The following is a 25,895-nucleotide window of genomic DNA, read 5'->3' as shown; positions in this document are numbered from 1 at the left end:
TTTATCAATGAGAAGATAATGGGGTGATTTGATCAATTTGCATGTATTTACATGAGAAAGAGGAATGTAGGTGAGCAGACATTTTACTTGATTCAGTAGCTGAAAGTCATAGATAATAGCAGATTCAGATTGGAAATAATGTGAACATTTTCTGTGGTATGTGAATTTATCCTCTAACAGTAAGGATAATTAACTTCCAAGGGCTATGGAAGATTCTCTGTCTCTGAAACAGTCTCATATTTTTCAAAATGACTTACTCATTCAAACAATGAGACAGGGAAGTCCTATGGTCCTGATGCAAGATGCCAGACAAGATATTCATAATGCTCCCTCTTGCCTTGATAAAATTAATCTTTTAATTAGACGTCCAGATTCTAGAGCTCTCCTTGTAGCTCTGCCAATTGCAGTGAAATCTCTGACAAACCAGTCTCTGTGCTTTGTTTCTTTCCTCATCTGTCGAATGAGTGACTGCTTGGCTATATCACATGAAGCATGTTTGTGTTAATTTTAATTAATTAGTTAAAATTAGTTATTAAAAAAGTGACTTGTACAAGTATTTCACTAATCATTCCCTCACTGGAAGATGAAAAATAATTGTTTTGTATTTATTCTCACCTCTTCTGATCCATGTCCTAGATTAACGAGTACCGTGCCAACATTCGCGTGTACGCTCACTGCAATGTCACACATTTCTATATGACTAATGTTGGGGGGAGTGGGAGGGAGAACAGAACATGTAATTTTTCCATTACAAATTTTGTTGACTTACTTGCTTCCCATTCTAGGACATTTAAATAAGTCTATTTAAGAAGTGAGTGACAAGTGCTGTCTTAGGGAAGAAACTAAAATGCATAATTTAAAGCCATAAATCATCATCATTTTTTATTTTTATCCTTTCTGTTTGGTGATATGGTTATGTGGATTGCTTGTAGCCATAAATCCACACGTAGACTGTGTCAGAGAAGATCAAGCTCTCTGTGCTCAAAGCATGAAGTCAGAGCAAAGCTCCACAGCAGATGGCCTTTTCTTTCCATTTCATGGACACCAGTTCTCACTGGGCAATTCATTATTTTCTACAGTTGAAGCAGCTGTGGATTACTGTAATTATGGATTTAATATATCTCTGACAATGCAGCGTGAATACTAATTTGAACTTTATACATCTCCTTGGAATCAGGTTAATTTTCTCATGATTATATAGCTTCTGATTAACTAAAGATGTTTGTCAGGCTAATATTTTTCCTGCTATGGAAATAAATTGTGCATGGATTGCAAAATAATAGTGGTGGTTTTGGTGTTCAGTCTTGTTGAAAGTCCTGGGAGAGAGTTTCTGAGTTCCCCAAATGTTTTCAGATACGCTTTTGCTAATAACCTTATTTTAAATGGGGAGTTTGGTTTTCCTAGGATACATATTGACCAGTAGTAAATTATTTACTTTAATATTTATTTTGGACAAAAAAGACACTTTTTAATAGAAATAATAGGCTAAATGTACCAAAAGTTTGTATTACAGGGAAACTCTATTAACGGGTTTCTGTTGGATGTTTATTCTTTAAATAGTTCCTTGCTTTAGAGGGCAAAATGTTTGTCTTGGTGCCATTTGTAGATCTTGTCTTATCCTCTTGAGAGCAGATTATGTTTTGCTATCATATGTTTTCCTTTTGAATAACTATTCATAGCTTCAAGTCCTTATTCCAAGAGGTTTGCCTCAGCAAAATCCCACTGACTTCAGTGGAGTTATTCGTGGTTCATGCTGATGAAGGAGAGGCATCTGATCCTAAATGCCGAGTGTGAGATGTGAGAGCCAGGGCTGATGTACATATATTTCTCTGAAATCAGTTGAAGTGGCGCATGTGGGCCTGGAGGCAGAATTTTTGTAACTACTTCAATCAACACCAGCCTTTCCTGCATTGCAGTGTGAATAGGTTGAGAAGGTTGTTTGCCTGCAGTAAGTTTAGCTCTCAGGGAGGCAGGAACCCAAAGAATATTCTTTAACCATTTCCTTCCTATAGTAAGCAGCCAACAGAGCATCAGGATGCCAGGAAATGATTCTTGAAATGACAGTAAAATGGGAACAAATACTCACTCCTTACGCTGCACTGCGTTTGAAAACAGCATGGCTGGGCCGGGTGAATGTGCTTATAAAGTTGTTCAGGTTCACTCTTGGAAGCAGGGACATCTCTACAAGAATGAAGTGGGTGAGGGGAAGATTGACTCTCAGGTCGTTTATTTAATCTGAGATGTGATTTCTTTAATCTAGCAATCTGATTATATATATATATGTAAATACATACTTTTGTACTGTACTTTTTTGAAGTAAACAGGAAAGTCTTATAGCATTGCTACAAAAAAAAAAAATCACTAACGGACTCTCTGGAATACATTTCTTGTCCACAACCTTATCATGCCATGGTTTTTACCACCCTATTGGGAGATATCTAGTAAGTGAAGTGCACTGTTCCTAGAATAATGAATTGTGTGGGTGGTTTTTAGTTTGTTTTGTTTTGTTTTTTAAAGATGTGAGTCCCAGAAACCTGTATATAAAAGTATTTTTGCTAAGGAGTGCTAGTCTGAAATGTGGAATATGAAATTCCAAATGGGTTTGCTAGATATTTCAAATAGCACCTCTAGCTGAAATCTTTTCCGTGAGTGTTGAAATGACTGAGCTGTGAATGAAGGTCGGCTGGTGGCAGTGACAGGCAATGACACCCCACATCTGCTCCCCGGGAGCACCAAACACATGTGTTGGGTTCAAGGGAACTCTGGACATGCACCTTAATCTTGGAAGATTCTCTGAAATGCTTAATCTGCGTGGGATTCAGCACCCTAATTTACATGGAAGGCTATTTCTCTGGGATCCCCTAAGGCTTAAGGGAGTAGCATGAAAGATTTGTCAGTGCTGCTGATGTGATCAGTGGTACTAAGACTTTTAAGCACGGGCATGTTTGCTGGAACGAGCAAGGGAGCATTTGCTCCCTAGACTGCAGTTGAGAGGAACAGAATTAGCAGGTCTCCTCACACCCTGAGAGAACCATTTTGCTCGCTGCGCCTTACGAACCTTGGTGCTTTCATGTGAGTAGAAATCATTTGATCTTTTGTCCCATTTTTTAAGCATCAAAGTTAAACTGACTAGTCTGTAATTCTGTTTCTCTCCCTTTATGCTATTTTAAAAGTAGCCCTGACATTTGCCCTTTCCAAATAGCGTCTCACCATCCTCTGTGAATTTTCAGAGACAGAGGTCGTTAAAGAGATTGTTTCAGCCCATTACCTATGTATACCTGAATGAATTTCATCTGGCCCAGCCAGCTGGAAAATATCTAATCTTTATAAGCGCTTTCCAACATGTTCTTTCCCTATTCTGTCTTGAGATTTTGGTTATTTGCCTCTGATATTAGCTGCCAGTTGAATGCAGCAAGGTAAAGGTAGTGAGTACTGTAGCAAAAAAAGACATTAAATACTTCAGCTTTTATGGCATAATCTGTCAATAGCTTTTCTACTCTGCTGAACAGCAGAGCAACATTTTGCCTGGGTTTTTTCTTATTACAAATGGACTTGTAGAACCTTTTCTTGCTACCTTTGCTAGCTCCAAGTCACTTTTTTCTTTAGTCTTCATTTGTTTCTCAGTGTTTGTTATTCTTTTACACTCACATGGTATTCTGACTGTGTATATCTGTCCTTCTTGAGTTTGAGATCACTGAGCAGCTTATGACTTAGGCTAATTCCTAGGGTTTTTCTGCATTGGGATAGTTTTCACTCACATCGTTTCTCTAAGGAAATGTTTGCTCCCCATAGCTTCTTTTATCCTTTGACTTGCAGCTGTTGGGCCTTTTGTACTGTCAGGCCTCAGAGATCTTTAAGTGTCCTTCCTTTGAAGTCCTTTGTCTTTAGTATGTTGTTTTTTCCCTAAAGAATTAATTGTCACCTTCACGCAAGTTGTCTTTTGCCTTCCTTATCTTAGGGAACTTCTCAGTGCTGGAGCATCCTGCACCCAAACTGTGGTCTTTGCTACTCTCACTAACATACTCCAGGGTTGCTGGACAACCTGTGCTCTGAAATATATTTCCTATAACATATCTGAGTAGTTGCAGTACTTCACTACATCTTGTGCTTTGGTTGGTTATTCCAGTTCCTGGTTAAAAAACCCCAACATCTCTAGTTTATTTTTCATTCAGTGTCTGGTGGACCTGTGCTATGGTAGTGCCCTCTGCTTCTCTTTTTTATCTAATGACTCTCAGCAGGCCTCTCTCACTTTTCCAGACTGGACCTAGAAGAGCAAATACTCCCTTGATGTGCAGGGGACTTCTTTATTTCCATAGCCTCCTTTCTCAGTAAGTTATATCATCTGTGTTAACAGTCTAGTTTTGTGAATTATTTACCGAGCCTCTCTTATTGCTCAATTATATTATAGTTTTGATACTGTACTAATTTCCTTCCAGCTCCTTTTGTGTATTCCCCACACTTATAGAGATGTCTGTTAGGGTCCACAGATCAGTCCCACTTTACTCTTCATTACGCTTCCTTCCCATGAGATTATCATGGCCAACACTGTCTTCCATGGGGTTTACACCCATGTTCATTTGTTGTACCCACCTCAGGATTTTATTTGTCAAACTCACTTGATCCTACTTAAAAAAATATTTTCCTGAGGTAAACCAGGAGGTGAACAAAGTGGAAATTCCTCTTTTTCATAAGATGAATTCTGTTCCTGCCCAGCAGTTTGTGGTGTGTCATCTCTGAAGAAGGAAACTTGTCATAGTGACCCACATGTCTTTGGAGGGGAGAGAAATGTGTGAAAAGGAGAGGCAGCAAGGAGCGATAGAGGAATCTTGATGTGTTTTTAAATCCTTCATTGGTCTATGTGCTACACCAGCAATACCACACTCTAAAATGGATCCTGTATTTTCCCTTAGTCTCTAAATGTTTGCAGTACCCGGGCAGGGAGAATGAATTGTCTCAAGAATATTAAGACCGTAAATTTGTGGTTTCCCTCCTCTCCCTGTAAATCACGGCAGTCAGTGCAGTGTGCGGGTCTGAGGCAATAAAGTCTCTATTCTCCATTTTTAAAATTGGAAATCTGTGTTTATAAATAATGGCTATTCCCGCTAATTAGATCCTTCAGTTGCTTTATGTGCCCGTGTTCTGATCACTGTTCCCATAGCTCTTGTTCTCAGTGCTCGTTTTTCACGGGGTCGTGGAGCTGCTTAACACTTGCTGTCTTAATTAACACGTTTTGTCATTGAGTACTCGGGTCACTTCTTGCATGTTCACACGCGTGCCCGTGCAGGTGGATCTCCTCTGCGTGCAGGCATTGGCGTGGAGAGCTGTGTAATTCAGGAGCCAGCTCTGATGCTCTGCCATCCTGCTCCTCCTGCCCAACCCCACCGCGAGATGAAGAGCAAGCAGTTTCCCAAGGCATTACCACTTGGAGAGGGTTTTCCACTGACTGGGGCTTATCAGCCAATAACACAATTTAAGGAGACCTGCTTGAGTGTTTCAAGTGCCAGAAATATGCAAGGTCTCTGTGTTTGCTCTGGTGAAAACCTAATTTTAAAGGTCAAGTGGGTCGTGTTGAGCTGTAGCTTCCTGCAGAACATGATGAGGATGAGCGGGGGTGTGGTGGTCTTCCACACACCAAATACTCTACTGTGCGTTGAAAGCCTTTCCAAAATTACCAGCATAGCTGTAAGGAGACAGCTTCATCATATCACCACTTGACTTTTGAAGTAGCTTCATAAAGAAGCCTTTAATTAGCCATTTTAGACCTTTACTTCCCCACATACAAAGGAGCTCCCAGAAGGATACACTTGAGGAAAACAGAGCAAATTTTAGCAGGCAGTTAGCGTAATGTATAGAAAGAAAAATTACTTTGGATATGTGTTTCTCATCAATTAAAAGATGTGGGGAAATTTGGTAGTTACAGAAGGATGCTGGCTGCATTTGAGGTTCAGGTTACCACACAGTTGAGGGATTTCAGCATTTCTTGATGTGATTTTTACGTAGGGAGGTTTTTTTAGTGAATAAAGAAAAATGTGATTTTTTTGTGAATAAGCTCTGCAAGTATATTTCATTGGATGTAGATATTTTTAAATTTATTCTATATATGTGAAATATTAGTTTTCCCTGGTAGGATGAAATACCCTAACGTCAATTAAGGTATTAAAGTCAATCCTTCATTTAATTTGGAGAAGGGTGCTTCAAACTGAAAACAGATTCACAAGGGATGCTGCAGTTTCAATTTTATAAAAGAAATTGACAAATTCCTGCCAGAAAATAGGAGGTTATTGTGACTGAGAGAGGTAACAGCTCAGCAGTGTGCATTTCTGTTACGTTGTGATTTTGAAGCAGTGATCTGTGGGAAGGTGCCTGGGAAGGTTCTTTGCATTTCTCACTTCTGCAGTGCCTACGGCTCCAAGTTGCTTTCTCAGAGGGGTGGTTATGAGGAAGACTGACCAGCAGATGTTGTACAATTAGTTGTACCTACAACTAATGGCTGAGGTCAGATGTTTTCCAGGAGCAGCTATGTTTGTAATTCCTTCCTGCAGCAGTAAGAGGGGCCGTAGGGAGGAAAAGAGGATAAAGCTATTTTGAAGCTTCAAAGTAGCAAAATGGGTTTTTTCCCCTAACTTCTGCCTGTGGTTCGAATACATCTATTAATGAAAATAGCTTCCATGAGAGCAGGGGGAGCCCAGCTCCAGCAGGAGAGGAGCGGTGGGCTGGCCGGAGCGGTGGGATGCTCTGCCAGCAGGCAACCGGGGAGCGGCGTCGCAGCACACGGGTCTCTGGGCTGCAGTCTGCCCCCAAACCCCTAAGGAGGACTCACATGGGGAGATTCTGATCTACTCAGAAGTTGAATATTATGGTCTGTGTGGTGGGAATTGAGGTAAGATGGAAGAGCGTGGAAATGGTGGAAGTTTTTCTTTTTTAAATGTTGTTTAATTTTTATTTACCCAGTACAGTTAGCCTCTTGGTTTCTTTAATACCAAACACATGCATAAACACATGCACTCACACCCTCATGCTTTTTCTTTTTTAATATTCCAGATACTGGAAGTGACTTTTTAAAACCAAGATAAAATTACTTTTGTACTCAATAGAATATAGTACTGTCTGTCTGATCGCTGCAGTGCAGCTAGGAGTGTAATTATTCAGAGGTGGCTGATCACCTTTCTTGCTAGGAAAGGAGTTGGTATCGGTTTCACCATTGCTTTGCAGTTTAAATCTTTAATGACATCTAGACATAATCTGAAAGGTAGTGGCCGAAGCAGGAGTGTTGTGGTTTGCTTCTCACTGAGGGGGAAAAACCCCCACCTGTGAGATCACACTTGAAATCGGTGTAATCCTTGGCCTCAATGCTTGTGGAAAAACTTGACGATGGGGTTGCACATGGCTCATGACGGCTGTCCCTCATGCCGACCATGGCTGACGGTCCCGATGGTTTTCCCATCTGCTTGTACCCATCTGTCTCTTGATTTTCACTTGGCCTGCAAGAACTTTAGGACAGGATGGGTATCTTTCCTTACGCGTTTACAGCCAGTCATATACAAATATTCTGTCAGCTGGCACAAGACATATTTCAGAAAATTAATATGTATAAATTCTTCTTTTGTTTTCTTTACAATTGCTGCCTTAGGGAGAGCACAAAAATATGCACACCCCCCCCCCCCCCGAGTAAAACCTCTTCTCAAACATTAAACACAAACTTGGACTAAAATAATTAGTATACAGTGTATCTTTTGGCCTTCCCTTGAAAGAAAACCACTATTAAAATGTAACATTAAATAAGCTGTACTCCTGTGGAGCCTTTGTTTAGTTTTTCTAGAATAATTTCATTCATCTCACATGACTGAGCTTGCAGAAAGATTGAACACAACTTCAGTGATGTTTTAAGGTTGCGATTTAATCAGCAATTGACTTTGGAAAACTAAATATAAACCCAGGAAGAGCCTGTTGCTGAGTAGAGGTAACTTCTGGTCAGCTCCAGGCCTGAAATAATACAACTTTGTTATCATTTATTTCTCTCTTCTGTCTTGAGGTTGGCAGGAAAGCTGGGCACTGGGGCAGCAGCCTTGGCTACATCTTCCTTTCCCAGTTACGTTTGTATCGATGGAAAGCAAAAAAAAACCCCAAACCCATGTCAGAACAAGGGACTCTCTTATAGTGGGAGTTTAATACTCGTAGGAGAGGGATGCTAATGCTTAAAAACCAGAAAGTTAATTTGTGTTTGGATCTCACCAAGGTGTCTGAGCCCAAGTCCCAAGGGGGAGAGCGGTTCCAGTGGTGGCAGGGGTCCTGGGGGGACCGATGCTCTTATTTCTACCGTTTACGTTTTTGCACAAGGTTCCGTAGCATCGGTACAACCATGCCACCTTGTGTTAATTTCTGTTTCCTTATGGCCTTGAGCAGTCAGAGAAAAAAACATAAAAGAATTTTCTGTGTGTGGATGCATGTGTATATATGTATGTCATTTTTTAGTGCTGTTAAAATGTTCACTTCTATCTCCCTGTCCAATCCTGATTGTGTATCAATAGCAGGTGAAGTGACTCTGTCACTTAGTGCTTTACAGTTTAAAATAAATTAGAATTTAGAACTCATAGTTGTATTTTCAAAGGATGTTAACAATGAAGAAGTTGAGCTATTGTGGTATGTATGTGTCTAGTCCAGCATGGGTAACTCTTTCTGGACTGCCATAAACTCTCTGCTGAAGAGTGGGTTATGCCTCAGCTCAGGAGAATTTGGTCCATTATATCCCCAATTCCCTGGAAGTTTTGGGTGGGCAGGAGTCATTCTGGCAGAAAAATCACCTGTGGATTTAGCACCATGGAATTAGTAGCATTAAGAGTGTTTTATTGTGAGGAGTTACATTTGAGAATGCTTTAAATTAAAAAAAAAAAATGCTATGGATATGCATAAAGCTTTTCAAAAGAAAATGTATTAATTAAACCTTTGTCTCTTTTCTACATAGTCAGCAGCAGAGTATGTGAAGTCCCGCCTGCCCGAAGTCCTGAAACAACATCTTCAAGACTATGAGAAGGACAAGGAGAACAGTGTGTTGTCTTACCAAACCATCCTGGAACAGCAGATTTTGTCAATTGATCGAGAAATGCTGGAAAAATTGACTGTATCCTATGATGAAGCAGGTATATTTGTGTTTCTTTCTAAGTTACATTTTTAGTGAAAAAAAATTGCTCGCTTTCAGTCTTTCTCCCAGCTACTAGTGCTTGTGCTGGTAAATTGAACTTTGCTCTCAAAGGTATGTGGTGACTCAGTGAAACATTTCTGTCTCCTAAAATCAAGTTGAGATAGAAAATTTTCCACTTCAGTGATTGAATACTAACTAGCTGAAAGGACAGTTATTTTTCTAACAGTGCTTTGTCCTTTGTAATTGCACTGATGTTGACTGATCTAGCTGTGCCTCTTTATTGTCCCTGCAAGTGGTGCGACCTGGTTTCTGCTGTTTTCTCCTTCATTGCTACCTTTTTTGGGGGCTTACTTAGCTAAGAAGATACTGGGTAGCCACAGAATCTGATTTTTAAATGTGACATGATGCATGTGGATAGCCAAAACCAGATAATTTGTAGAGTATTGGAGGCATTTTAACAGTGCGCTTACAGGGGCTTTCAGTTTTGTTATTTACGTTGTAATAATTTGGAGGTTTCTTAGTTATAGCTAATATTTTTACTAACATTTTGTTTTAAAGTAGTTAGAAATGTCTTCCAGCTTTTAGATCCTTCAGAGTTGTCCTGATGCATGGTTGTCTTTACAGTTACAGATTAAAAAAGAGATGCTGTTGACATTTCTCACTGTCTTCCAAAATAGCCACTAATATCTGTTATTTGCCTACTCCCCAGGTTTCTGGGTATTTAGATATATTGAAATTAACTACGCAACCTTGTAAAGAAAGAATCAAACAAACAGAACAGTTCATTATTTTACTGCTGAATTAATATTCACGGCAACAAGTGGCCTGGCAGTGCGTGCGGGGTCTGTGTGGACGAGCCGTGAGTTTCCACTCCAGGTGTGTGCATGCCTGGCTGGCTGTGCTCCCCCCAGTAGCGTATCTCTCGGCAGCCTTCATTTCTTAGCTCTGTCTGAAGGACGCTGCTCTCCATTTCTCCACTTTAACCGCTCGTGGCTGAGAGCTGCAACACACCGTCTCTTTCATCTGCAGCCCTGCCAACCGCCCTCGGGCAGCCTTGTAGTACAAAAAGAGAGTTTGCACTTAGTATGTCCCCATTTGGGGTTTTTTCTTAATCCCTGCTGTCCCTTTGGTGTTCTGTGTGTCCCCTGACCATACCTGGAACCATGGTGCCCTTGGGGAACCATCCTGAGCTCAGCTCCCAGTTTTCCCTTCAGCTATTTCACGCAGAAGCCTCAAACTCGTAACTGGGCTTTTCATCCTATTTAGATCATGTTTGCCAGACACCAGCCCGAATGGATCACTCTTTGCTTAGGTGACACCCTGCTAAAATTACCATCATCTGAGTCTCTCATCACTAGTCCAGCTCTGGAAAACCAAGCACTGACAAGCTGGTGTTACTTTCTCCTATTACTTTGTGCTCACACTGCAGTGCCCTGAAGTACTTAAAATGCTCAAACTACTTATCAACTTTGTTCAGACTCCTACTCAGACTCCCACTCACTAGCAATACTATTCTCTTAAGCTACTTAGATCTCGAAGGAGCTTGAGCAACTTAAAATGCCATTTCTGGACTGCATGTTCCGGGTACTTACAGGGCTGTGAGCTTTAGGAACTTCAAGTAATTACAATGCTCTGTTACTTTATCAATTATATTCACGTGCTCACCCAAGCCCAATTGTCTTAAACTGCTTTGATCTCGAATGCTCTCGAGCCCTGTATGGTGTCATTTGCAGACTACATATGTCACATAGTTAAAGAGCTCAGAGTCATAAGAGTTCTCGAAGGGCAACAGAGTTAAAATGAGGGTGCAGGATATTTGTTTAATCACATATGGCCTGTTTTTAATGATGCATAAAAAATAAGCTTCAAAAGTTGTTGCTTTCTGTTGCTTCTGTTTATCTTTTTTAATGCAGAATTTATCAGTCCAATGAATCATGTAAATCTTTTTCCCTGGTTTGGTCACTTCATCTCTCCAGTCATTTTGATAGATAGAAGTTTGTTAGGAAGGAGAAAATGCAGTGGAGGAAATTACCAACTCCTGTCAGAAGAAAAAGAAAGCATTTTCCTTTATTGAAAAATGCATGTTTGTACAGAGAAAATAAAGATTAAAACTGCTTGAAACACACTTTGAGGGATTTATATCATGCAATAAAACAATCATGTGGAAATGAGAAGCTACATAAATAACTAGTTTAGAAGAGTCCCAGCATATACACACATTCAGAATGGAGAGAGAGCACAATTCACTGTAAATAAAAAGCCAGAATTTCAGCTTCCCAATCAGGTAGAGACACCTCTAGAAATTAAAACATGGAGATAGAGCCCACTCATCATTCTAATCATGTCACTTGTTTACTACAAAAGCAGATACGCTGCTACCTGCTCTTGAAGGAAGATCTGATTGTGAGCAAAGCACAGAAAATGGGCAGTTAAATATAATTGCAGCAGCTGTTCATGATCCCGAGCGCTCCAGCTATTCAGCACTCGAGCAGTTGTGTTGGTGACATTTTTCTTTTATTAGCATTTTTCCATACCAAAGTCAATTCAATGAGAAGATCAAGCTGCTGGTGATACCTACAAAATGAAGAAAGCAATCTTTAAAAATCAAAATGGTGAAAATAAATGTGATTGTGATGTAAGGGAAAAATACAACTTTTTCTGGCAGGGGACTAGTGAGGCATCAACAAAACCCATCCTGGAGAGCACTGTCAAGGGTTTAATTTCTGTAATCGTGAGCAGTTGGAGTTCTACATGTCAGCCAGGGAAAATAGAAAGTTAAAAGTTGAAGGTACGCAGGGTCAGTAGCCAAGTGTAGCAGGGTGCAGCACGTAGGGGAGCACTTCCATGGCAAAGGAGCAGACCTTCTCCGTCCAGGAAACCTTTCCCATCCCTCTTGGAAGGGCCATTTTCTGAGGGTTCGCAGAGTGCTCAGCCCCAGCTAACTCCCCTTGCCCCAGGGATGTCTCCCAGAGCAGGTAGAATTCAGCCGCATCCATTTGCCAGAATAAAACAGAACTGCACTACAATGGCTTGGGCTTCTGGTACAATTTTGCATGTTAATTTGGCCTTTCTAGCAGTATGCAATATTAATGACGTGCAGCTTCAATGGACTCAACATCCTAATGCCTCTTTTTTGTAAATCTTTCCCTTTAGGAAATCAGTATATCAGAGCTACCAGATAAAATGAGTTCATCTAGAAATGGTCAAATATTGACAAGATTTTTGGTGAAGTTTGACTAAGGAAGCTTTATAAAATGAAAGCAGGCCAAAAGTGACAGATGGGTACAAATCCTCTCATAATCTTTAAATCCCTTAGTTTAAAAAGTGGCATTCTTGACTAGTTGAGGCTGAGCTAATTTTGTGCAAGAATGTTTTTTCCCGCTGAAGCTTTGTTGGATGTTAATCCTGTTCCCTCGGTTTATAGCATCTCTAAACATCCGCAGTGGTCAGTGGCTACTCTGTACAAATACAAGTTTAGGGTATTTAAAGGCACTTTGGTGTTTAACTCTGGTGTTCCAGGTAGCTAAAGCCTGCTGGGAGATTCTGGTGGTGTTTCTGTACTGTAGTCAATAGGTTTTTCTTTAATGGATGGCTCCTCTCCCTCAGAGTCCTGTAGAAATTGAGTTTCATTACTGTGTGACAAAAAAGATGAATTTCATTTTTCCCCGCCATGAAGCAGTCATGAAAGATATTGATATTTAGGCACTGCATCCAGAGCCAGATGTCAGCCCAAAACATGTTTTCTTAGCTAATATTTGCCAGGGTGCCCCATGTTTCCTGGAGCCCCCTGCAAGGAAAGCAGGTGGCTGCTCCTCCACACGTTCTCCCGGGGGGGGCCAACAGCTCGTGCCTGGCCGGACGCTGTGGCCTCTCCCTGCGGCTGCAGTTTGTGTTAGATTTCATGTGAAAACCTTTAGATACAGTTGATGTGCTTGAGATGGTCGTTGTCAGTACCATAGTGTTTCTTAAAGTGAGTTTTTATGCTAGCAGTCCACGTCCCAAATTGCCTGAATACTCCGATCTTAGCAACAAAATTTATTTTCTGCTGAGATAAAATGTGGCCATTAGCACTGCAACACGTGGCGCTTTGTCTCTGCCTTCTCCAGCCGTGTCCAGGTGCTGTGCTTTCCCTGGGAGTCACTGTCCTTCAAAGTAGGTGATGCATTGTCCCCTACTCCTCACTCATAGCACGACTGAGGGTAAGGAATTAAACCGGCTCCTTGCATTCAGCCTGTATTTCTGTGCTTCGCAGAAGACTGGGTCTGGTTTCTCTCGTAGCTGCAGCTGCAGAAAAAAAGCTCCGAGCGTAAATCCAAGGCTCAGACCTTCATTCCGACTTTAGGACTGCAACCCAGCATAGATCTAGTCCCGTGAGCCTTTGCCATTGCTGGCAAAAGTATAGAAACGCGAAAATATCCAAGATTAAACTTCAGCCCAAGAGGTTGGCAAATCCATCTGCTTCACACAAACATCCATGCTAGTGTGGTCGTGCTGGGAAAAGGTTATCTTTAATCATCGAGGGGCCAATGATGCCCCTTTTTCAATTACAGTGCTCCCGTTCTGGCAGCGCAGGCAGCTGTTTTTCCCCAGAGAAAGTGACTACAAGGAGAAAATGAGAAAATTAAAGCAGTAAAATTGCACCAGAAATATATCCTATAATTTGGGATAATAAATACTCTGCTGGGGAAAAACCTTTCTTCCCACTGTAAAGAGCTTTGCCAGGTAAAGACATCATTATTCTACATCGCAGTGAAGATAAAGTGAGTTATCTTTGCCGTGATGTTTATCCCAAGGTGGCTCGTGCTCAGCAGTAACCATTAAAATCTATTGGGTTTGTTATGTCCTTCTTTAAAATTTAAAAAAAATATATAGTTTTGTAATGCACACTCATGCTTGGGCCATGCTTTTGGTATGTGTTTGGTCCTTTCTTGGAGGGCTTGGTTTTGGGGGAAATACGGGAACACACTTTCAATAGTGGTGACTCGTCAGGTGTTTAAATCCTTGTCCTGACAGGGAGTCTCAGGAATATTTCTCTTCCAAGCTCGGCTACAGCCGTTACCAGTAAGGCAGAGTATGGGCTTGCTCTGCTGACAGCGCTGGGAGGAGCAGACATCTGTAATCTCACAATTAGACATTGATAATGGTCCTGCAGGAACATGTAATACTGCCAGAAATGAAATGGCCTGAGCCTAAAAAATGGTTGAAAAGCTTTAGGTAAGTTTTTAGGAGGGATTTAAAGAGCAGGAAAGAAAATCAACACCAAACAAGATAACAACAACAGTTGTAAAGGCACTGGGCTGCACAAAATATGCAAGAAAACTTTACGGAGAGCCGTAAAGAAGCTGCGAGGAAGAGAAGAGCCAGAAATTGTCTTTTTCTGAAGAAAAAGCATGTACAGGCAAAGGATGGTTATAGTAGATGACATAGTATGTATACATATGTATACATTTATTTTCTGATATGTTGCAAACACGTTGACACAGCGGACGTGTAACTAACAGCACTGAAACATGCTGGGCAGTGTTTATTGCTGTACCAGAGGCTTCCTTCCGACAAGGAGAAAACCAGAGTGGCTGCAGGCCACCACATGTGGCTGCTTTCTCTCCAGCTCAGGTCTGGTTTTTAAATGATTTTTAGGTATTTGATCTCAAGAACATGATCTAAAATAACTCCTTTCTCTGGGTCTTTGGTTGCTGCAGTGAGAACTCGACGTTGTGTTTTCCCAAATAATACAGTAGAAATTTTACTCTTTATAGCCAGATGATTACTGCTGAATTTATTTAATCTCTGCCTTACGCTCCATGCTTTCTTTATTTAATTTCTTTTACACATTAAAGATACAGCTTAAACTTGGTTACCATGAACCAGTGCTCTGTTTTTCTGCAGAGGACCAGTACCTACAGCAGAAATCACAGGGCGGTCACTGCGGGTAGAGTTGTTCTCTGTTACCTTTGGATATCTGCATTATAGACATCAAATTCTGGGCAACTTCTCTAGAGCTCTTCGATAGCCATTGGAAAGAAAATGGCATTTCTGGGGTGCTTCATGAGTTTATTTTAAGGATCTGCTTTACTATGTGAAGAGTCATATCTTAAACGTGCCCACTCTTTTCTGTTGGCTGTGAATTAGCTTTTGCTCACAGGTAGAATACAGGTAGGCAGCTCTAGTTAGGAGCTGAACGCCAGCCTAAGTGTCTCTGTAGGTGTACACATAAAACCATTTAAATTACATTTCAGGGTGTAGCCTCAATGCAAACCGTGCCACTCTCTAATTTCCTGCATCGTGGTCTTCCAGCTTTCTAGAATATTGGCAATGTTTGTAAACAACAGATATGTATTTAAGTCAGCCCAAGCGTGTTGCATTCTTTTGCTCCATTAAAATAAATTTTTGTTATTCATATAATTATAACCTTTCAGGAGAGGCTCAGAGCAGAAATAACACTTTGACAGGTGCCTACTTGCCTGAAATATTCTTCACTTCCTCATCAATTTTTGAAGTAGGTATTTAGCTATTTAAATTTGTCAGCTAGCAGTCGATTTTGCAGAACCGACATAAACTCTAATAGTTCTTGGCTCAGAGTATTTGGTAGATACATTTATATATTTGGTAAAACCGAAAAAATATATTTTAATATATTTGGTGAAACCTCTGTGTGGTGTAGGTGCAATGGTGACTCTACGGGGCTGTGTCAGTACGTTAGGGTTGTTTTTTTATTACTCACGTGAAGCATTCTGTTCTGACTCAAACATATGTGACTATTTTCAGTCTTACTGTATAAATGCCATGTACTCTTCCCTTTGGTATTTATACATTTGTAGCAATTAAAGAAAATAACTAACAATTCTACTATTTTCAAAGTCCTGCAGAAGGAAAAGAAACCCAACACAGCCCTGCAGAGTGCTGAGATTCAGAAGTGTAGTAGAAAATGTTTTTTAAACCATTTAATGGTTTTCATACTAATTATTACTCTACTGACCATTTCCTTTCTGTGTACTTGTTGATTAAGTCTCGAAAGCATCTTAAATGCATAAACTTATTTTTAGGTGGTTACTTAATTCAGTCATAACTTGTGGTAGAGTCAGTTCTGGTTTGTGCCTAGTGCAGGGGGTGGTTTGATGTCTCCTGCATTTGGGGAAGGTTGCTCCTCCAACTTTTTAAAGGTTTTTTTCAGGGATGCTGCCTGATCGCCATCTTCCCTGTTTGTAGCTTTGGCCTAATAAAAGACTTTAAAAGTACGTAAGCTCTGGAGAATTAAAACCACTATTTGAGGTTTATTTTGCCTAAGTTTTTGTTAGATTTCATTTGAAAATCTATAGATTCAGTTGATGTGCATCATCGCTTGAGATGGTCGCTGTCAGTACTATAGAGTTCTTCCTCAATTTCAGACGCACGTGTTGCATGAGTAGACAGATGTGAGCGTGGATTTATCTCCTTTTTTTATTTATTAAAAAGATATCGGAGATAGCATTTGAAGGTGCAGCTTGCTGCAAATTCAATGTAGGCAGAGAGAATATCTGTTCCAGGCCTCTGGAAGAAAGCCAACCATCTCGGCAGAGGTTTGTCACCTGCTGATGGATGCAGGGATAAATGCCTGAAGGGCCTTGTGAGTAGCAGTGAAGGCAGCAAAGTTTGTTCTGCCTACAAACCTGACAGACCATTTGGAGATCCTTATTAAATGTTCCTGCATCATTACCTAGACAAGCATAAACAGCATTGCTGTAGCAGGGTGGAGTAGCACAAAATCATCACCGGCTATACCACAGAATACCAGAATCATCTCGGTTGGAAAAGCCCTTGAAGCTCCTCCAGTCCAACCATGAACCTCACACTGACCCTTCTCAACTCCACCAGATCCCTCAGCGCTGGGTCAACCCGACTCTTCAACCCTTCCAGGGATGGGGACTCCCCCCCTGCCCTGGGCAGCCCATTCCAACGCCCAACAACCCCTTCTGCAAAGAAATACTTCCTAAGAGCCAGTCTGACCCTGCCCTGGCACAGCTTGAGGCCATTCCCTCCTGTCATGTCGCTTGTTCCTTGGTTCAAGAGACTCATCCCCCCTCTCTGCACCCTCCTTTCAGGAAGTTGTAGAGGGCGATGAGGTCTCCCCTCAGCCTCCTCTTCTCCAGACTAAACCCCCCCAGTTCCCTCAGCCGCTCCCCATCAGACCTGTGCTCCAGACCCTGCACCAGCTTTGTTGCCCTTCTCTGGACACACTCGAGTCATTCAATGGCCTTTTTGGAGTGAGGGGCCCAAAACTGAACCCAGTCATCGAGGTGCGGCCTCACGAGTGCCGAGCACAGGGGTAAGATCCCTTCCCTGTCCCTGCTGGCCACCTTTGCAAAACCCTTCGTTCCACCCACAATTGCTGGATTTTAGTACTGAAGTGAGCATCTTCAGTCTTGCTGCCCCTAGTTTTGCCATATCATGTACGAAAAGCTAATATTTGTGTTCTTTTGAAAACATTGTAATAGGAAAATCATTGAGAAGAAAATATATTGTAATAACGTCAAGAACATGCACAGGGATTTACGATCTAAGGGCACTGCCGTGTTTCTGGAGATGGCTTGCGCTCTTGCACACGTCTTTGCGTCATCTGTCCTTGCGCTCTGCCCATTTGCAGCAGTGTTCAGCTCGTGCTAAGCCCTGCTTTGCATGCACAACTGCATGGCACGCCACAATCCATCACTGTTAGCCTTTTCCATTATTTCCCAGTGTTTGAATTATACATGGGGAGATGTAGGAGGAAAAAGGAGCAGGAACAAAAGGAGGCTTTCTGTTCTCAAGCGAAGCTTTATTTAAAACCCTATCCATAATCTGTAACAACCCATTAAGGTAAAGAAGTTGCTCATAAACAAGCAAAAACTGGCTCTTCCTCGTGCCTTAATACCTTTCTAACAGTGGCAGTGGCCAAGTTTCAGCGATCTGGGTGCTTTTTGCTCCCTCTGTGCATCTTTTCCAGGCGGTTCTGGGATTACGGGCTGCAGTGGCTGTCTGCCAGAGGCTTGAGTCTGTCTTTGGAAAGGTGTTCGCCTGGGCACCAGCTGCCAGTTGGATTTCCTGATCTCATACAAAAGTTTCCCCAAACTGTGCTGTTTTCACTCAGCCACATGCCAGGAGGATGATTTCCAAGGTGACAGCTCTGCCCCAAAAAAATGGACGTTCGGCAGATGATGAGGTTTTGCTTTTGCAAGTGGGCAGAGTAGGGTTTGATACAGAGAATTGTCAGATACAACTGGAAAATATAGAAGGAAAAAAGTACAGTCTGAGGTGACTTTTGGCTGTTAGCCCCTGAGTTTGATTAACCTGAAAAGGGGAAAAGTCACCAGCTTGATATAACCTGCCACCCTTCCTTGAGCCAGCCAGCCTCAATTTACAGCTCAGTAAAATCTGCATCGGTGAATTTTGTGTGTTGGATAGTGGAGGGGATGGGGACCAAGGGAGGATCTTGAATTAAATCACAAACCTCCTTAACTGTGTGTAATTCTGGTGCGTTATTGCTCCTCCACCCCTTTTTCCCTCCTCGTCTCGCTCCCACTCTTCTGCCAGCGCGGGAAGTACAGAGTGAGATCGCAATCCCTTTGGACGGGGTACATGTTTGTGTTTGTAATTTGGCGATACACCTTGGGCACCGAATAAATAACTCTTAAACACCTCCTTGCTGTACAGCTCTGCCAGCATACTAATAAGTTCCTTATGTGTTCAGGAGTTAACGTGAGTGATCCGTCACGGGAGTCCCTCAGGGCCAGCTGAGAGCGCGGCAGATATTTGCAGTGGCCCTTCCTGAAATTAGCTGCAACCTGATAGACAGTCCTGCGGCCGAGGGGTGTTAGTCCTTTGTAAAACCCGACCCCAGGAGCCGAGGTGTAATGCAGTCGTAGTGAAAACCATTTGTTGGATATGACTGCCAGCCGCAACGGGGATTTTCGAACGGCGCCGTTAAGGCTGAGTGATGCGGAGATGCACGCAGCATCTGTAAGTTCACTGTTAGTTACACTGTTGGTGAAGGATTTGCTGATTATATGTATTGAGTTCAGTTTAGTGCTTACCTGCTGACACCTTATTTATAGCTGCTGCTTTAAGGCTGGTATTTATGGCTCAGACAACTCAGCAAAGTGCAGGTCAACTCCTGGGGTTCAAATGAAATTTTGCAGCCTTGATCCTTTATGCAGGACTGAGATAAAGCCAGAGATGTCACAGGACTCAGCACAAATTGGATGCTTTGAATTATTTTGGTGGGTTGTTTTTTTTCCAAGTGGGATTTTCATTTTGCTCCTACTTTTTCCAGGCCTCGTTACAGTTGAATGTCGCTAATAAAAGCCTGTTGAGCATCTAGCATAACATTTTCTTACTAGATAAGGTCAGTTGTGCTCTTACAGTGCCTGGTGGGGCAGCGTGTGGAGCAGCAGCATTGCTGACCTCATTGCCGATAGTTAAAATCACCAAGCACCGGCTGTCCCTGCGCCACCACCGGCAAACTTCTGTGTGGCTGAAAATATGGGGTGGATCCTGCAGCAGGTCGGTATCAACCAAACTCCCTCAAAGCCAGCTAGTGTCATAAACGTAACATCTTTAATATCTTCAGCACTGTGATTGTGGAGGGGTTTATTTGTCTGAAATTGCTAAGAGGATGGAATTCCCTTTTTTTTGGTGTCATCAGTTCTGCAGACTATGTTTTACACTGAAATTTGATATGTTTCCATAATGGGAGATGCAAAGCTGTAGAAAATTTCTAATGGATCCATAGAAGATCTGTCTTACAGATCACAGAATTTGGGACAAATCTTAACAAAGCAGACTACCAACACTTTTAGTAACTTTCATTTTTTAAAAAAAACTCTTACCCAGCTCTTTCTTAGAAAAGTTAAGGTATTGTTATTTTGAGGGAATACCCTTATCTTTCCCAATGGAAAACTTACAGCTCCTTCCTGAACACCCTGCGTTCAGGAGCAGCTTTTGTTAACAGAAGTGGGTATTTTGCAGGGCTTGGAAGAGTGATAGCCTCCGGCTCCTCTTCTGCCAGCCGTTTGATCCGACGGAAATCCCACCGTTTGTTCTGGCATTGGATACCTCTAGTTCACAGGACATAAATTAGACGGAACTGCCCCTAGATTTTAGTTCTGCTGTAGAGGTCTAGAAATTGAAGAATACATGTTCAACAACAGATCAGGAAAAAAAAAAAGAATTAGTTGTCATTCCTATTTGAAAGCACTGACTTTTGTTTTTCAGTTTATACAACCTGTGCTTTTCAGCAAGGAGAAGCTGCTGCTCGCCATCGTTTCGGCACAGTAAATGATCTGGGGCTGTGCTTCGTCTGCTCTGCCTGACGGCTCTAAACCTCGCGCTAAGCTGGAGCCTAGCTGAGTAGAGCTATTGTAGGAATATGGTTTGCAATAGCAGGAGCAGGATCCCTATGTATATACGCTACATTCCGTGATCTCCTACAGTCATTTGGGTTTCAGGAGCTCTTACAATCAGAAGAATTCAGACTTTGCAGCTTGTGTGCGAATGCTCGCGTTGCACTGACCACACAGACTGTGTTTCAGCCCGGGGATATTGAAGGCTCACAGGGAAGTGTCAGCAAGAGGTTTCTTTTCCTCTCATGAACAGACCTTAGCGTAGGCATTTTTTCTTGTCGTATAGCTGTAAGGCTGCTCGGGAGGTTTAACTGCTGCAGAACGCCTGAGCCCATCCGCAGAGGAGATTGCACGTGTGGTTTTCTGCTCTTTAATTAGCCCGGTGACATGCAGAAATTTCTAACCAAAAAAAAATAAACTGTTTTCAACATATTTCTACTTCTAGTGTATTAAACAGGTGAGTGGGATGTTCAGGTGAAACTAAATATGGGAGCGATGCCAAGAAACCGACTTTTGAACTGAAATGGAAATTCCCTTTGTATTAAGATTATTTTTCATAAGGACAAGAAATTAATCACGCAGTGCTAGGACAGTGCGAAGGTGGGAGCGCTCCCCGCTTCCGCGGCGGTATTGATGAGGCGGTGTCAGAGCAGTCTGGAAGATGGAGAGACTGCCCAAAAGGGATTCTGTTTTTCAGTAATGAACTTTTGTTACCTGATGCACAAAACTTACTTCCAGCTCTTCTTTTGCTGCCTGGAAGGCACTTTTAGGTATTTTTTTTACATAGCTTCATCTACATGAATCTGATAGTTTGTAAGTATAACTCAAATTACTGTGTATGATAAATATAATATGATTAATGATCAACAGGATTGAGTTATATATACATACTTATTGATTAGACAGGGAAATATGATCAATCTAAATAGAAATACAATATGGTTCTCTGTTTCAAATATAAAATCTTAAAATAGTACTGCACACAGCCAGGTAGGAATAGTTTCATGATGGAAATTCAGCGACAAACTTAGAAAGATTTGAAATGATTTCTAGAGATTTTGAAGAACCTGTTGTTTCTTTTAATTTATTTTAAAAGAGGGAGTTCTTTTAAATTTAGGGGAAAAAAAAAACATTATGTTGAGGTGATTAACGAATTATGAGACCTTAAATTTTCAGGATGGTTTTTTTTTTTAGGTCTGTACTTTACAGAATTGACTTTTGCAGATGAATTTTGTTAACTGAAAGAAGGGGCAGGTGTGGCTCATTTGTAGCAAACAACAGCACTGAGGGGATTCAAGGATGAGTGCCTGATGGTGTGTGGGCTGTTCAATCCATATACCTTGCAAGACATTTGAGGAAAAGGAGGTGGATACTTTAAAAATGCACGTGTGTTTTTGAAAGGTGTTGTGAGCGATAGTGTCTCTTTTCGTTCGCAGGTGGGTTAGCTCAGTAATTTGCCAAAATTGTGTAGGATTTTGGAGATTATAATAGCATTTTCTCTAACCTGCGTAGCTTCTGCTAAAAAAATTATGTAGCTATATAAACATTTCAATAACCTATAAAGAGGTAAGGGATGAAGAAGTTTTAATGAGCACAATTAGCTTGGCCTTTTCCAGAATCTTTGATGAAGGCTCAATGTCACTGGAGAAGCTGAAAATGCATGTGAGAAATGGTGCCTTGGATTAGAAACCAGCCAAGGAGGAGGCACACAGATCATTGCGATCCAGCAAAAGGTTTTACAGTGATCCCACCTCAATTACAGGTTGTTGGGATCATTTTTTTTTCAGTTTGGAGAACTGTTGTTTTCAGTCCTGATTTGTCCCTCCTCGTCCCTGCGGACACAGTGCTTTGGGGAGCATCAGGGCAAGGAAGGGGCTTCAGCGCCTGCAGCTCCTGCAGTTCCTTTCACTGCTGTAGCACAAATGAAAGGTGAATGTCTGCTGCTTGGTTTTATCATTGCTTATCTGTAAGATATGCAGTGGATAATTAGATTTATTTGTATGGCTTTTGATTAGAAGTGGTGGGTCACTTGGAGGGCACGTGGAGGCGGCGTTTCATGATCTCGACGGTCTCACAACACCTTTCCTCCCTCCTCATCCTTTTTTATCCGTATTCCTGGGAAGCAAGAGACTTCCGTACCCTCCCTCATATACTTACAGTGTTTTTCTGAGTCTTGCCTACTCCACAGGCTATAATCAAAATTTTATTTGCATTGCCTGAGGGGTATGTGCTGAGCGTGTAACATAGACATTCAGGAGACACATGGCTGGTCTCGACGGGAGGAGCTGAGGCAGATGGGCACAGAGGACAGCTATATTAATGATAAAAACGTCACATATCTGCCCTGAGAACTACAGGAGTCTTATTGTTTAGGATTTAAAGTCCATGTAAGGCAAGTGCAAATGCACGGTCTATAAATGAGACAGAAGCTACATGCAGTGTGAGTCGCTACTGGAGTGTAAATATAAATCTGTATTCTTTTAATCCTGCTTCTTGCGCTGTTCTGAATAATTCTGTTTCCTTCTAGAGATCATTGAAGCTCGAAAATAGTAGTTCTAGCTTAATTATTGTGTGAATTCCAGCTTGAGCACTGTTGAAAAAAGATGGGAGGGAGTTTTTTGAGTTGTTTTTTTGTTTTTTAATCAGTCCAGGCAAGTAAGTACCGAATTTCTTGATGTGCAGTCTCTCTGAATGCCTTCCTGCTCAAAGGCTATGCTAGACCTCAACCCTCTGGCACTCAGGCATCTCCAGCATGCTGGTGTACACCATCCCTGTGCAAAAGGGGACCCCAGACTAACCAAAAAGCAGTTGTGTGGGTTGATTTAACACACCTCCCATACGACTTGGAGTCACTGAGAAGGCAGCACTGGTCAGAGCTGTATGGCTTTCCCGTGTGGGCTGTACCCGGCAAGCCCAAGCAGGTAGCGCAGGGCTCATGCTGTGTGAATAGAAAATTTTCCCCAGCTCTGAAAGGCCGACTGCGCAAGCCGCATCCGAGCACCCGGGATGTTCCCTTTCTGATTAGGGTTACTGGGGATCTTTTTCCCCGCAGCTTCACAGTGCTCCCTCCTCCTCCTTCTGCAGCCCGTCGCGGAGGCTGCGCATCCTTCGCCTGCAAAGCTTTGTGCGCTTCCAGTCACTACCTTGTCGTTTGCTGGTCTCTTTGCACATCAGTCAGTCTCTCTCTAAAAATTAATACTGGTTACATTTGGGTTTTTTCCTTCTCTTCTCACTTTGCTTTGTTTCCAGAGATGAGAGCAGACTAATTGCCTATTGTGTAGACTTCTGTTTAATACAGAGGAACTGTCACAAGCCCTACCTGTGCGGGAATTAATGTCGCTTTTAGCCCTCCGGGGTTTAATGCTTTCAGGCCAAACGCTAAGAGGACAGTGTTGGTCTCTCCGAATGATGATAGTCTCTGTTTCTGAGGTCACCTCATCCAAAACGGGCTGTGGGAGATGGTCAGTGAAAGCGTTGGGATAAATATCTGCAAAGAAAACAGGCTGATCTTTTAGTTGAGAGAAGAGACCACTCTGGGATGGAGAAGCAAGGCTGCAGAATGACGGCGGGGCCGGTCAGAGGCTGAACTTGAGAGAGGAGAGGGGTGAAGGGGTCTTCAGAGACACTTGCGATTAGAGAAGCAATGGGGAAGACTAGGAGAGAAGCGTCTCGAGGAGAAGCGCTGATCTGGCTGTGCTGGAGGCAGCAAGAGGGATGAGAGGAGCTTGCTGTCTGTGCTGCGCCCGGAAAACGCTGCATTGGTCTCAGCAGAATCTGCTGTGATGGCGAGCCAGGGCAGAGGCTGTGTTGGAGGAGGCGTAGCGTGGAGCTGGAGGGAGGGAAAAACTCAGGCAGTGACCACAAATGGCACCTGCAGTGAGCTTACAGGTGAGAGAGGAAAGCAGCGGTAGCTGTAATGATGGTTTTTTAGAGGAGCATTACGAAGATGTGCTGCAAAAGAGCCAGAGAAGCTTAGGGATGAGGTGGTAGCGAATAAAAAATGTTAAAATCAAGTCACTAGAGTAGGAAGACAGGGCGATGGGAGGCAGCACATGAGCAACCTTGGCACATGTTGTGCAAACGGGGATGCAGTGGTTCAAACGTCGGAGGGGGGAGTCTCATTTCTGTTTTGTCTGAGAAAGAGACTCTGTGTGAAGAGGCATGGGAAAGGTGGGGAGGACTGGGAAAAGCAGCGAGAAGACACGTGTGGGAAGGACAGTTGTTTAGGAGGAAGAGGCTTGGCCAAGGACTTCTGCTGTTTAAGAGCCTGAGGTGAGGGCAGGGTGGAGGTGTGATTTCTCCTGGAGGGATGGGCAAGGTTCAGGGTTGATGAGGGGGAAGAGGAAGGGGTTACATATGCTGACGACATGAGAGACTGGGAAAACAGAAGGGAAACTCAGCAAAGAGGGGGGAAAGAGGGGATGTGGAGAGCACCTGGTGAGATTAACTGCGCTTTTGCTAATGGATTAGGATGAAATGAGGGCGCTGGGGGAATTTCAACCAACTTGGGCCATCTGGAGCCCAAGAGCTCATCCTGAGCTGCCCCGCCAGCGGGGGTCTGGAGCCAAGCATCAGCAGGATTTTTGGATGCTACACACAAAGCACAGGATCTCCAGCGGCCACAGGGTGAGCTGGATCGTGCCTGGGCTCTCTAATGCCTTTTAATGTGTTAATCAGGTCTTGTTTGCACTCTGGTGACTTTCCCTCCTTTCGATAAAGCGGTTATCTAAAAACTAGTAGAGCCAGTGCAGCCTTGACTTTTACAAGGTGCTTTGTCTGATACTAAAATACAACACCAATAATCTTACCTGACTTAAAAAAAAAACCCAACCAAACAAAAAAACGCCTATCTCTGCAGCCAGTATAGTACAGGTTTTAAATTTTCTGGTGATTTTCTTTGTAAACTGCTCAGCAGGGTATTATTCAGCCAGCTGCATCAAGGGACTAATATAACATGTGTTCTCAATTTTGGACCCTTTATGTTGGGAATTTTCCGTTGTGCAATTGCATTAAATCTGAGGCAGCTGACAAGAGCGCGATGTTTTCTAACTCTACACAAGGTTAAATGGCTGAAATAAAAATAGATGGAAAAGAAAACAAGGTACAATAAGTTTGCCTTCTCATGTAATGGCAGGAGGTACCGTGAGGTCAGGGACTTAAGGATAGCCCAGCCATCAGTCAGGGACCGTGAAACAACTGAGCCTTCCTAAATCACTTTGGAAATTATCTTCTGTTTCAGACGCTCGTTCTCTTTCATTCACACAGATCATATAACTGAGAAGACTGTTCCAAGTTATCATTTTTATATAAATTGTGGTAATAATGACTATATTTGTGAAGCATTTTACTTTCTAAACGCCTGGGCTGCAGGATGTTATTTGCAGTATTTTCCTTACTAGGAG

General features: G+C 42.3%; 1 protein-coding gene across 1 annotated transcript in view; it reads left to right on the top strand.

Annotated features, from left to right (window-relative positions):
- The window catches only part of PPM1L (protein phosphatase, Mg2+/Mn2+ dependent 1L), a 107,570-nt gene that overhangs the window by 64,946 nt on the left and 16,729 nt on the right, over positions 1-25,895 (top strand). Inside the window, exon 2 of the mRNA XM_074878442.1 lies at positions 8,963-9,137. Coding sequence (XP_074734543.1) covers positions 8,963-9,137 — 175 coding nt within the window. The remainder of the gene's footprint in view (positions 1-8,962; positions 9,138-25,895) is intronic.

The sequence above is a fragment of the Strix uralensis genome, chromosome 9 (assembly GCF_047716275.1).
Source record: "Strix uralensis isolate ZFMK-TIS-50842 chromosome 9, bStrUra1, whole genome shotgun sequence".
Classification (NCBI taxonomy): domain Eukaryota; kingdom Metazoa; phylum Chordata; class Aves; order Strigiformes; family Strigidae; genus Strix; species Strix uralensis.
The sequence above is the reverse complement of the archived record's forward strand: the minus strand, read 5'-3'. Positions and strand labels throughout refer to the sequence as shown.